At 44.2% G+C, this 12,657-nt stretch overlaps 1 protein-coding gene across 1 annotated transcript; it reads right to left on the reverse strand.

Annotated features, from left to right (window-relative positions):
- Nucleotides 1-5,791: 5,791 nt before the first annotated feature.
- NGRN (neugrin, neurite outgrowth associated) lies at nucleotides 5,792-12,579 on the reverse strand. Its single transcript, XM_032263833.1, has 3 exons — nucleotides 12,383-12,579; nucleotides 11,861-11,971; nucleotides 5,792-6,816 (listed from the first exon to the last, which is right to left on the reverse strand). Exons 1-3 carry the CDS (start codon nucleotides 12,544-12,546, stop codon nucleotides 6,216-6,218), a joined length of 876 nt encoding a protein of 291 aa, XP_032119724.1. The 5' UTR covers nucleotides 12,547-12,579; the 3' UTR covers nucleotides 5,792-6,215.
- Between the last annotated feature and the right edge of the window lie 78 nt (nucleotides 12,580-12,657).

Below are 12,657 nucleotides of genomic sequence, written 5' to 3' on the forward strand. Positions count from 1 at the left end.
AAAATAATGCTGGTATAATTTCTTGTAAAGTGTGAAAATATTTAAGCCTTACTCCTTATATCAAATATTCTATAATGAATAGAATGTGAAAAAAATGCTTCAATAAAAAGTCATTGCGTTAAAAACAACACATCTATTGAAGGCACAATATTAAAACACCAACTAGGAGAGAGAACGTATGAGCCCCCACATCTGAAAGGAAGACTATTTACTGGGGATCCTGGAGGTGCATGAGGGACATCCCTTGTAAGTCAAGATTTGACTTAGACCTGAAAGCACTTGGGGTGTGGTCCAGGTAGGAGAGGGGCTTCTGCGCCTGCCTCTGCTATAACATTGAGTGACAGCAACGTGCCCAGCTTCTGAGACCGTGGGAAATAGAAGACATTTTAGGTTTTAATCTTGAACATTCTATAGTACACTGGCGGCTCAAACATTCTTCAGACAAAGCGCTTGTTTATATTGCATTAATGGTGTTCTCTCTGAGGAGAGGGATTACATATGATCTTTATTTTCCTCTTTATACTTTCATATATTTTCAAATTCCTCCATAATGAGAAGTATAACATTTATTATCATAATAGAATACTATTGATAAAAATAAATCAATGCATCTTTCAAAAAATACCTTTGCCAGGCGCGGTGGCTCACACCTGTAATCCCAACACTTTGGGAGGCAGAGGCGGGTGGATCATGAGGTCAAGAGATCGAGACCATCCCGGTCAACATGGTGAAACCCCTGTCTCTACTAAAAATACAAAAAATCAGCTGGGCATGGTGGCGCGTGCCTGTAATCCCAGCTACTCAGGAGGCTGAGGCAGGAGAATTGCCTGAACCCAGGAGGCGGAGGTTGCGGTGAGCCGAGATCGCGCCATTGCACTCCAGCCTGGGTAACAAGAGCGAAACTCCATCTCAAAAAAAAAAAAAAAAACCTTTAAATGTGGAGAAAAGAAAATGATCACTTTCTGATTATTTGGCATTGGGTTGAGAATAATTTTTTCCCTCATTTTTATTAGTTAGGAAATATCATCTAGTAAAGCAAAAGAGAAGCTAAGATGGGGAGTGCTGATTTCCAAAGCAATATGGGCTTAACAGCGTGAAATGTCAATGCAATAAAAAATGTCACCATGCAGGTTGATGAGGTCCTACCGACCAGAGGCTTGCTGTACTGGATAATTGTCCTATAAAGTAAGTATAGGTGCATGATTTGACTTTAACCGCTATGGGCTCTGCTCAGTGGTGATATGGATTGTTACAGACGGGGCAGGCTCACTAAATACTCTCAACATAAAGAAAATACTTTATTAAGTCTCTTGTGCCAAGTCAGCTTTCTTACATTTTGAGAGTTTCTTGTTTAGCCTGAGAGGTTTAATTTTTAATAATCAATGAATTGAAATCATCAAGAATGACAAAGAGGCAAAGTTCAATAAAAGGGTTTCTCTGGGCTATGCCACCTAAAAATATGTTTAAGATTAGATACATCCCAGAAGTAAATTTATTTGGCTCAGCTGTCAGTAAGGTACTAAGGACTAGACATACAGTTTCTGTCTTAAAGAAGAAACAGATTTCTCTGTCCTTGTGCCTAAAATGCATCTTGATACTTGTCTATGGGTGCAACCTGGCCTTTGACCTTTATTGTAATTAAGGGACCAGCCAACTCATTTAATAGAGAACTATCTTCCAGCCCTAAATCTACTTAGTCGTTGATTCTACTTAGTTGTCAAAACATAAAATAGATTATATATGTCACATCTGTGTTTAAAAACATAAATTTTATGTATACTCCAAAGCCTTTTGTACTTTCATTTATCTGACTTGGTAAGAAAGATTAAAAACACAGATTTGGGGCCGGGTGTGGTGGCTCACGCCTGTAATCCAAGCACTTCGGAGGCCAAGGCGGACGGATCACCTGAGGTCAGGAGTTCAAGACCAGCCTGACCAACATGGTGAAACCCTGTCTTTAAAAAAAAAAAGGGAAAAAAAACACAGATTTGGAAAGGTCTCTAGAGATTTACATCCTTTCTGGTCTTACTTCTCACTTTCTATTTACCAGCCTCAAATTGTGAATTTCTGATCCATTTTAGAATACATTTTAAATTCAAAATCCTAAGGCATGCAAGGCCATCTTTACTCAATGTAATGTGCATTTTCATTTTGTATGTTTTACAATCAAAACCATTCAACTACCATGAAACGAGGTAACTGGACTGTGGAATTTGAATGCAAAGATAACAAGTGAATTTGTGAGATTTCCCAGGGTTTTAAAGCTCCTGGAAGTAAGGAGATAAGGGATTTAAAAATGTTGGTATGCTCCGAGTCACCCTTAGACCTACCTCTATTGCACTAACCAGCACAGTGCAGAATTGGTAAATGCAGTTCTGCTTTGGACCATTTCCAGCAACATTATTCCTTGGAGTTCCAGAATGCTTCAATAACAAGTGTGGTTTATCTGTAACTCCTGCCATGTCACTGACTCCAAATATAACATTATAGCCAGGTTCTTGTGTAACTTTCTGAAAACATCAATGGCTCCTTACAACCTATTTCTACAACTAAAATAAAAACCTACCATCTAATCTCCTTACTGAAAGGCTGCAAGTTTTCTCTAGACATTCTGCTAGATAACAGGCACTCAGTATCCTCCAGAAAACTAAACCTTAATGCTGCCACCTACCACACAGTACACAGTATTAATGTGTGTCTACACAATTAGCCAACAAGTGCTCTTCGTGGTCCTGAGTGTAATATAGGTGAAAATGCCCAATCTCTAGCCTTTATTTTTGTTTTTCCAGAAATCATCTTCATTTTTGAAACTTGATATATCCATATGAGGTGCAAAGATTAAATCAGGATAATTTGGATATCCATCACATTAAATATTTATATTTCCTTTATGCTAGGAATATTAGAAGTATTCTAGCTATTCTGAATTATACAATACATTATTGTTAATTATAAAAATTCCTCACCTTTAAGTCCTCTGGTTTATCATGTTTCTTTTTGTAAACAGGCCAGGTACAAAAGACGATAAACTATTAGGAAAAAAATATTATTTTTCTAGATTTAAAAAATGTATTAGGCTTTATAGTGGATTCCTGTCAGTTAAGTTCTTTCTGGATTCTAGGCAGGTTCTGGGTTGTTCTTCTCTTTCCCCTCTTCTTCTCTTTCTGTTTTTTAAACTTCCCTTTCACCTGGAAGTCTTCCCCAGCCAGCCCAGACTGGCTAATGTGCCTGGGTTTGTTCTCCCCAGACACCTCACTGTTATCTTTACATGGACTTAAAGTTTACTGTGGTTGCTTAGTTCATTAAGTACTTCTCCATTTAATCTAGAAACTCTCAGTGTGGAGGCTGTATCTGCTTCAGTCTGCTTCCATCCCTGAAACCCAGTTCAGAGCAAATACTAAGATAATATTTCTTTGAGTAAATGAATGGTATCATCAAGATATTGCGCATGTCAAATTAACTTAACCTGTGCCAAAAAGAGTTTTAAATGCCTATCAAGAGTTAAGCCTCTTTTGTCTGTTCCTAGTGATTAGAAATCGTAATGAAAAGAAAATGTGACCTCTAAAAGCAAGTCTACAAAGCAAATGCAAGAGCAAATGGAGAGTATATCTAAATACAGAACAAAAAATCATACTATTTATGAGTTAGCCGCCACAGCGAAGATGTCAAAGGTGATGGCGCTGAGGAACTGGGCAGGACCCAGCGGCAGCACTCGCTTGCAGGCCAGGCTGCAGCGGATTCTGTCGACCAGCAGAGCTGGACAAAGGAGCCCGTGGGCCCAGGTGGCGGTGGAGAGTCGCTAATTCTTGTATTTTCAGTAGAGACAGGATTTCACCATGTTGCCAGGCAGGTCTCCAACTCCTGACCTCAAGGTGATCCACCCACCTCGGCTTCCCAAAGTGCTGGGTTCACAGGCGTGAGCCACAGCGCCTGGCCCAATATTATTCTTTTGCACTTGTTTTAAAGTTGTATATATGCGGCCAGGCGTGGTGGCTCATGCTTGTAATCCCAGCACTTTGTGAGGCTGAGGCATGTGGATCACAAGGTTAAGATATCAAGACCATCCTGACCAATATGGTCAAACCCCCTCCTCTAGTAAAAATACAAAAAAATTAGCCAGGTTTGGTGGTGTGTGCCTGTAGTCCCAGCTACTCAGGAGACTGAGGCAGGAGAATTGCTTGAACTCGGGAGGCAGAGGTTGCAGTGAGCCAAGACTGTGCCATTGTACTCCAGCATGGATGACAGAGCAAGACTCCATCTCAAAAAGAAATAAAGTTGTAAGAACAGCTTTTAGGTTTCTATAGCCCACTGGGAAAAGGGTATGGCATGGTTAGGTGATTTACAAGTTAGAAATGCAAATTTAAATAAACAAACAAACCATAAAAATTTTGTAAACTTTTACTATGAACTATGTGATACTGACAGAGAACACTGTTATATTACTACATCTGGATTGTAGAATTTTGCTTGGCATGTGATAGGGCTTTGTCATTCATACTGAGAACAGATGCTCAAGTTATCAATAATTAAAAGCAACAGTAATCAGTATTTTCATGGCTGCAAATGGACACTTGAAATAGCAGTAAGATTCCACAGAGTGGCAATGACTGAGTTAGAGTGCAGGTGCTTTCTATTTTTTTAAGAGAGGGTTTCACCATGTTGGTCAGGCTGGTCTTGAACTCCCGACCTCAGGTGATCCGTCCGCCTTGGCCTCCAAACTGCTTGGATTACAGGCATGAGCCACCAGGCCCGGCCAACTTTTTTTTTTTTAAAGACGGGGTTTCACCATGTTGGTCAGGCTGGTCTTGAACTCCTGACCTCAGGTGATCCGCCCACCTTGGCCTCCAAACTGCTTGGATTACAGGCGTGAGCCACCACGCCTGGCCTGTAATGTAGGTGTTTTCATTAATGTCCTACATATATTTAAATTTTAAGTAGCCATTAACTGTGAAAGCAGGACATGGTTCTCCAAGGTTCACAGGTTAACCATCCCACCAGAGAACACCAAGAAAGACTGCTACATTTTACTTTGTTTTGCTTGTAAGGAAAACCAATTGACTAAGTTGTCACAGAATTTCTGGTTACAACAGATGTATTTCTAAAACAATCAATTTATTAACAGAAATTATGGCAGACGGTGCCCTATTCCTGGACTTCCAGAAGCCCTGGATTACTGATGAGACCCAAGTTAAGTCCAAGCACTGCCACTTATTACCAGCCATCTTAGTCTATTTCCTTATTTGTAAAATGGACTCATTCATCTGTGATTGCCTACCTCATGGCACCATTGTAGAAATTTGGTTAAGTAATGGTAAAACGAGACATAATTTAAGACTGACTGATTTTATTTAGAGATGGGGGTCTCACTCTGCCACCCAGCCTGGAGTGCCGTGTTGCTCACTGCAGCCTCAACCTCCCAGGCTCAAGCGATCTTCCTACCCCAGCCTCCCAAGTAACTGGGACTGCAGGCACATTCCGCCATGGCCAGCTCTTAAAAACTTTAAAATGCGGCTGGAGATTATGATGAGGGCCCGAAAGCCTTTGCCTGCTTTGTATTTTCTGCCAACCCCCAATTTCCCAATCTCTGCCAGAACCCCAGCAACTAAGAGAAAGGTGTCCAGGTTTCGGCTATTGGAATCCATCACTAAGCAGGATGCTCTGGACCAAGCCCTTTGCTGGGAAATTCCTCTGGTTCCATCCCTCTCCCAGTTTACAGAGCAGGGATCCTTCCTTTCTCCTCACTCTCCAAGGTTCCAGGTAAACTATCCCACCAGAGAGCACCAAGAAAGCAGACTGCTACATTTTACTTTATTTTGCTCATAAGGAAAACCAAGTGACTAAGCTGTCCCAAAACTGTTAGTGTTCACTGACCAAGAATGAAATGAGGTCAGAAGGTAAAACCTTTTAGTTCCTCTCAAACATATATTGCAAGTACCACAGAAAATGTTAATAACGCATGCACACGGGCTGGTTTTCAACATACAGACAGCCCAAGCAAGAAGACTGAGTACTGAAGATCTACAGCAGTTTAACTGGAAGAACTACTACAGGAAGCTTCCCTCTATCTACGCAGCTTTTTCCTCCCACAGTCCAGGCTCATCACTTCTTCCTATTCCAAGCTGGCTTATCCACACATAGAAATCCAGTCTGCTCCATATACGTTAATATTTGCCTTGCTATACTTCACGAGGCATCTCCACAAGCCAAGCCTCGACTCAAACTCTGTACAGGAAGTTCCCATTGCTGTCGAAAAAGTCTCGCCCCCTCTGCACTACTTTGCTGCTGAAGTTACCTGGCTCCTCTGCCTTCAACTCCGCCAGCTTCTGATCACTTGGCAACACACCATAGCCAGCTCTTCTGGTGCTCTCAGAATCACTGGAGTACTTCTGCAGCTCTCTCTGATGACCTAGGGGTGCAGCAACAGGTACAAAGCTCTCCTCCAGCTCCTGGATTCCTTTATTCCTGCCCTTCCATCTCCTTGGTGTATCTGCCCTATGAGTGTTTGACTCTATCACGTTCAAAGCTGTACTGTGATCTGGGTCTTTGGATGAGGCTTCATGCCCTGGTTTAGGCAAAGAGCCTGATGCAGAGTAGCCTGCAGGGAGCGGCTTCGAGGTATTTCCAGAGTCCTGGAGCTGCTGGAGCGAGTGGGTAAGACCAGCTTTCTTAAGGACTTTTTGATCCTGCTTCAGCTTCTGCTTCAATGTTGGTACAAACCGGCTTTTTAAAACTCTTCGGATCACATCAGTGCTGACATCAAAGCCTTCAGCCAACCTGGGAACTGACCAGGACTCTGCAAATTCCTTATGTAAATACCTATGGGAAGAAGGAGCAGGTTTGCAAGTTGTGAAGAAGTCTCCTAACAGAACATCTAACTCACAATATCTATGATAAAGAAGAGGCCCAGCGTGGTAGCTCATGCCTGTAATCCCAGCACTCTGAGAGGCCGAGGTAGGCAGATCACTTGAGGCCAGGAGCTCGAGACCAGCCTGGCCAACAAGGTGAAAGCCCATCTCTACCAAAAATTAGCTGGGCGTGGTGGCTCACACCTGTAATCCCAGCTATTTGGAGGCTGAGGCAAAATAATCACTTGAACCTGGTAAGTGGAGGCTGCAGTGAACTGAGATCGTGCCACCGCATTCCAGCCTAGGCAACAGAGTAAGACTCTGTCTCAAAAAAACAAAAAAAGGTCTTGAAAAGCCACACATGTAGTCCCTACCTTGTGCTAGCTAAATGGCTGTGTTCTGTTCCTGTGTGTCAAGAGCAACACCTGACCACTGTTGGTCACTTCATTTTACATCAACTCAGCTCCTCTCACTGACTTCTAATACCCACATCAGATGCTGGGGATGCAGGAGGACTGACCTGCCCTTTACACAGTTCAGGAGTGGGGACAGACACAATGAATGATATTATGGTAAAGGTTATAGCACAGGGTGCAAAGATAGCACTCCAGAGGGAGACCCAGATATGGGAAATAAGAACACTTACAGCCAGGCCCAGGAACTGTTTCATGATGTCCAAGTTAGAGTTGGTCTATAAGGATGAAAGGAGTAATAAGCTGGCAGAAGGGAGGAGAGAAGGAGAGATCCAAAGGTACTGATGACAGAACGGCTTGTGAAACGCACAGCAGCACATCACCTTTGCTGGGAATAGCTTAACTGGCAGCAAGGGTAAGAGGCAGATCACACTTAGGGGTCTGGAGTTTATCCCAAGGCAACAGCAAGCCAAGGAAAAATTTTAAGCAGTGGAATGCCATGGATGAATTTTCATTTTGAAGTTCAACCTTCAGCCCGGCACGGTAGCTCACTCCCAGCAGTTGGAGAGGCTGGGGCAGGAGGACTGCTTGAGCCCAGGAGTTAAGAGACCAGCCTGGGAAACGTAGTGAGATCCCATCTCTATTTTAAAAAGAAAAAAGAAAAAAAGGAATTCAACCTAGTGATAGGTTTTCACTGATAAAAGTACAGGCAGAAAGATTAGTCAAGAGGCTGTCATCCAGGCAATCTCAAGTGAGACAGTGGCAATGGAACATAGGAGGAAAGTAAGCTGAGAAATATTTTGGGAAAGTCAAATAGTACACCTTGGTACTAAGGAACAAATTATTAGAGGAGGAAGCATCAAGGCCAAGATTCAGGATTTTAGCTTGGGTAATTAGTAGGTTATGAAAAAAAAAAAAAAAACAACACAGGAACAGAATGAAGTTTTCAGGGAACGACGATGAATTCTATTTTGTACACACTGAGTTTGAGGAAACTGTGATTTCCAAAACAGAGATATCTGGTACACAGTTAAATACTGTATATGCCTTTAGAGTTCAGAAAGAAAAATGAACTGGAGATGACAGATTTGGAAGTCATAAGCCAAGAGCAGGGATAAATGAATGGCTAGCATCAGGCAGGGAAATATGCAGAGTGAGCTAAAATGACAAGGACACAACTCTAAGAAATAACAGCAGTTAAGATACAGGAGGTAGAAAAGGAGCCCAGGAAGGAAACTGAGAAAAGCAGCCCTACAAACAGAAAAAATAAAAATAAAAAAACAGAAGGGAATGGTACCCTGGAGTCAAGGGAGAAGAGAATGTTAAAAAAGCAGTTCACCAAGGCATACGTATACCTATGTAACAAACCTGCACGTTCTGCACATGTACCCCAGATCTTAAAGTAAAATTAAAAAATAAAAATAAAAACGAAAGGCCGGGCATGGTGGCTCACTCCTGTAATCCCAGCACTTTGGGAGGCCAAGGCGGGCAGCTCACTTGAGGTCAGGAGTTCAAGACCAGCCTGGCCAACATGTGAAACCTCACCTCTACTAAAAATACAAAATTAGCCGGGTGTGATGGCATGCACCTGTAATCCCATCTACTTGGGAGGCTGAGGCATGAGAATCACTTAAACCCAGGAGGCAGAGGTTGCAGTGAGCTGAGATCGTGCCACTGTACTCCAGGCTGGGCGACAGAGCAAGACTGAGGGTCAAAGAAAATAGGCCAGGTGTGATGGCTCATGCCTGTAATCCAAGCACTTTGGGAGGTTGAGGCAGGTGGATCATGAGGTCAGGAGTTCAAGACCAGCCTGACCAACATAGTGAAACCCCCTCTCTATTAAGAAAAAAAAAATACCAAAATTAGCCATGTGTAGTGGCACACACCTGTAATCCCAACTACTCAGAAGGCTGAGGCAGGGGAATCGCTTGAACCCAGTAGGTGGAGGTGGCAGTCAGCAGAGATCGCACCACCGCACTCCAGCCTGGGTAACAGTGTGAGGGGAGAGGAGAGGGAGAGGAGAGGGAGGGAGGGAGGGGGAGAGGAGGAGGAGGGGGAGGGGGAGAGGGAGAGGAGGAGGAGGGGGAGAGGGAGAGGAGGAGGAGGAGGGGGAGAGGAGGAGGGGGAGAGGACAGGGAGAGGAGAGGGAGAGGAGGGGAGGGAAAGAAAGGAAAGAAAGCAGTTTGGGGCGGGCACAGTAGCTCATGCCTGTAATCCCAACACTTCGGCAGGCTGAGGCAGGCAGATCGCTTGAGCTCGGTAGTTGGAGATCAGGTTGGGCAACATGGCATTTAAATTTTTTTTTTCATTTAAAAGGCAGTTTTTACGAGGGCAAATGCTGCTGAATTATTAAGGAGGCTAAAGACTACAAAGTGTCATTTGAACCTAGCACTGAGGATTTAAGGAGAGCAGTTTTACTGCAGTGATACAAACAAACAAAGGGTAGGCAGCCTGAAAACCAGCTGGGAACAAAAGAATGAGAGGAGCTTTAGGTTGAGGACAGAGGTCCCAGAGTAAGCAGGGAGAAAAATGACCTAAAGCATACAGAGGTTTGATCCCGGACAAGTGAAGGGCTACCATTTCCTCGAGATGAGAGTAGAGTATAAGTTTGAGAGTAGCAAGCAGAGGAAGACCAGGAAGCTGAAAGTTCTTACTTATTAAGGGACTGTTTTTTTCTCTTAGAAAGACATTTATAGACCACAAAAAAGGGAGATAAGTAGGAAGGTGAAAGGAGTGAAAAAGCTGTTGTTGAAGACAGGAAATAGAGGCTTGGCGCCGGTGGCTCATGCCTGTAATCCCAGCACTTTGAGAGGCTGAGGCAGGTGGAACATGTGAGGTCAGGAGTTCGAGACCAGCCTGGTCAACATAGTGAAACCCCATCTCTACTAAAAACACGAAAATTAGCCAGGTGTGGTGGTGCACGCCTGAAATCCCAGCTACTCGAGAGGCTGAGACCCAAGAATCTCTTGAACCTGGGAGGCAGAGGCTGAGGTCCAAGAATCTCTTCAACCCGAGAGTCAGAGGCTGCAGTGAACTGAGAGTTCAGCACTGCACTCTGGCCTGGAAGACAGTGAGACTATCTCAAAGAAAAACAAAGAAAAAAGAAAAAATGAGATAGACCTGACCTAACCCAGAAGGTGCTACAGGCTCACAAAACCTTGAACAGCTCTACAGAATCCCCTTTTAAATTTCAATTCCAGAGTAATTCTGATGGAAATGAAAAACAGTACATAACCTACGTAAGGCTACTTAGGAATATTTATCAAAATGCAAATACATTCGTCTTTTGACCTGGCACCCTTACTTCTGGGAATGTATTTAACAAATATTCCTGACAAGTAGAATGATATATATACAAAATTATTCACTGGAGCACTATTAGTGAGCAACAGAAATGGAAATAGCCCAAGTAAATGCCCATAACAAAAGACATGTTAAATAATGCATCCTGGCCAGGCTTGGTGGTTCCCACCTCTAATCCCAGCACTTTGGGAGGCTGAGATGGGAAGATCTCTTAAGGCCAGAAGTTTGAGACCAGCCTGGTCATCATAGTGAAACCCCCATCTCTGTTAAATAGAAAGGAGGAAAATGATGTTTAAATAAAAATTGAAGAATTGAGGGCCAGGCGCAGTGGCTCACCCAGGGCACGGAGCCTGGCTTTTTTTGGTAGAGAAAAACTATTAAAAATAGTACAGCTGTGCACAATGGCTTATGCCTGTAATCCCAACACTTTAGGAGGCCGAGGTGGGATGATTGCTTGAGCTGGGGAATTGGAGACAAGCCTGGGCAACATGATGAGACCGTCTCTACAAAAAATAAAATTAAGCAGACATGGTGGCATGCACCTGTAGTCCCAGCTATTTGGGAGACTGAAGTGGGAGGATAACTTGAGCCCAGGAGGTAGAGGCTGCAGTGACCTGTGGGGGTAAAAAAATAACCACAGGAGAGTGGGTGAGACAAATAATTCTCAATACGTATACCATTGAGATGGTATATACTGTTAAGACGGTGAGCCATTATGTAATGCTTTACCTACTCAGAACAAAAAAAACTTAAAATCCCTTTTAAGCTTCCCTAAATTATGGATCCTCTATTCAGAAAAATGCACCTAATTATGGAAACACCAGCATCCCTGGACCTTAGGTTGGGAAGGTTATGATCATTCAGGGCTTAAATGTTATGATGTCTGCAATTTACTATTTTTTAAAATGTCAGCAAAAATGAACCAACCATGGCATAACGTTAAGAACTATTAAATCTTTCCAGTTGCCTAACCAAAAGAAAAAAAAAAACTATTTAATCCAGGCTGGACACAACCCAGCACTCTCGGAAGCCCAGGCGGGCGGATCACTTGAGGTTAGGAGTTTGAGACCATGGCGAAACGCCGTCTCTTTAAAAAGAAAAACAAAACACTATTAAATCTAGATGATGACAGGTTTATGGAACTTCGTTATATTACTCTACTTTTCTGATAATAAATTTCAATGACAAAAAGTAAACAAAAATATCACGCAATATCAAAAAAGCCAAACCCGTGTTCTGGGCTCCGGCATCCTTCAAGTCTCCCCACAGCAGAAACCCAGGAGGTGCACCGAGTCTTACCGGATCTGCTCAACGGCCTCCCACGTCAGGGTTCTGGGCGGAGCACCAGGCGCCTCCATTTGCCTTCGTATTTTCTGGAATCGGATTGCTTTTTTCTGTCGCTTCAGGGTGCTGGGGGAAAGAACCAAGGGCGGAAGCCATGCGTGGAAGCAGAATGGATGTCTGAAGAGCCTCAGGCTAAATCAGGAGCGCCCAGCCCTCTTCTCTTGGATTGCAAGGGCAACCGGGCCACGTTGCCTGCTTAGAGCTGCTCTGTCCACCCAAAAGCTACCACCTAGAACACAGTAACTGCCCGTGAGATGCCGAACTTTCTATATACTGGTGATGAAATATGTCACTAGGGAAGGGACCAGGGGTTCCCGGGGAGCTGAACACCTAAGGCTGCGCCCCTGACAACGGGTAAGAAGGAACAAGGAACGTCACGCAAGCAGCCGCAGGACGCCCAGCGCCAAGGGGGCGCAGCCTAGGGCGCCGGGGCGCGAGGCCCTGCTTCAAGCTAAGGGCCCGGGGAGAAGCCGGTACCTCTCCACCTCCTGCAGCTCCCGTTCCTCTGGCTCCCAGTCGGTATCGGGGTCCGGCTCTCGGCCGATAGGGCCTGGGCCCGCCACTCCCCGGGTCGCAAACCCACAGCGAGCAACGGCAGCGCGAACGCGGCCGCCCAGCAAGAGCCTCAGCGTAACCGCCATGTCGACGTTAGTCCGCTACGGGACAGCAGCGGAAGTAGAGGGGCAGAACCGGAAGTGAAAAGGGCGGGCCGGAAGCTGGGTGGTTGCAAGTATTTCCTGCCTCACTTGGTT

Source organism: Sapajus apella, unplaced genomic scaffold (assembly GCF_009761245.1).
Source record: "Sapajus apella isolate SASKATOON/1434 unplaced genomic scaffold, GSC_monkey_1.0 scaffold139, whole genome shotgun sequence".
Classification (NCBI taxonomy): Eukaryota; Metazoa; Chordata; class Mammalia; order Primates; family Cebidae; genus Sapajus; species Sapajus apella.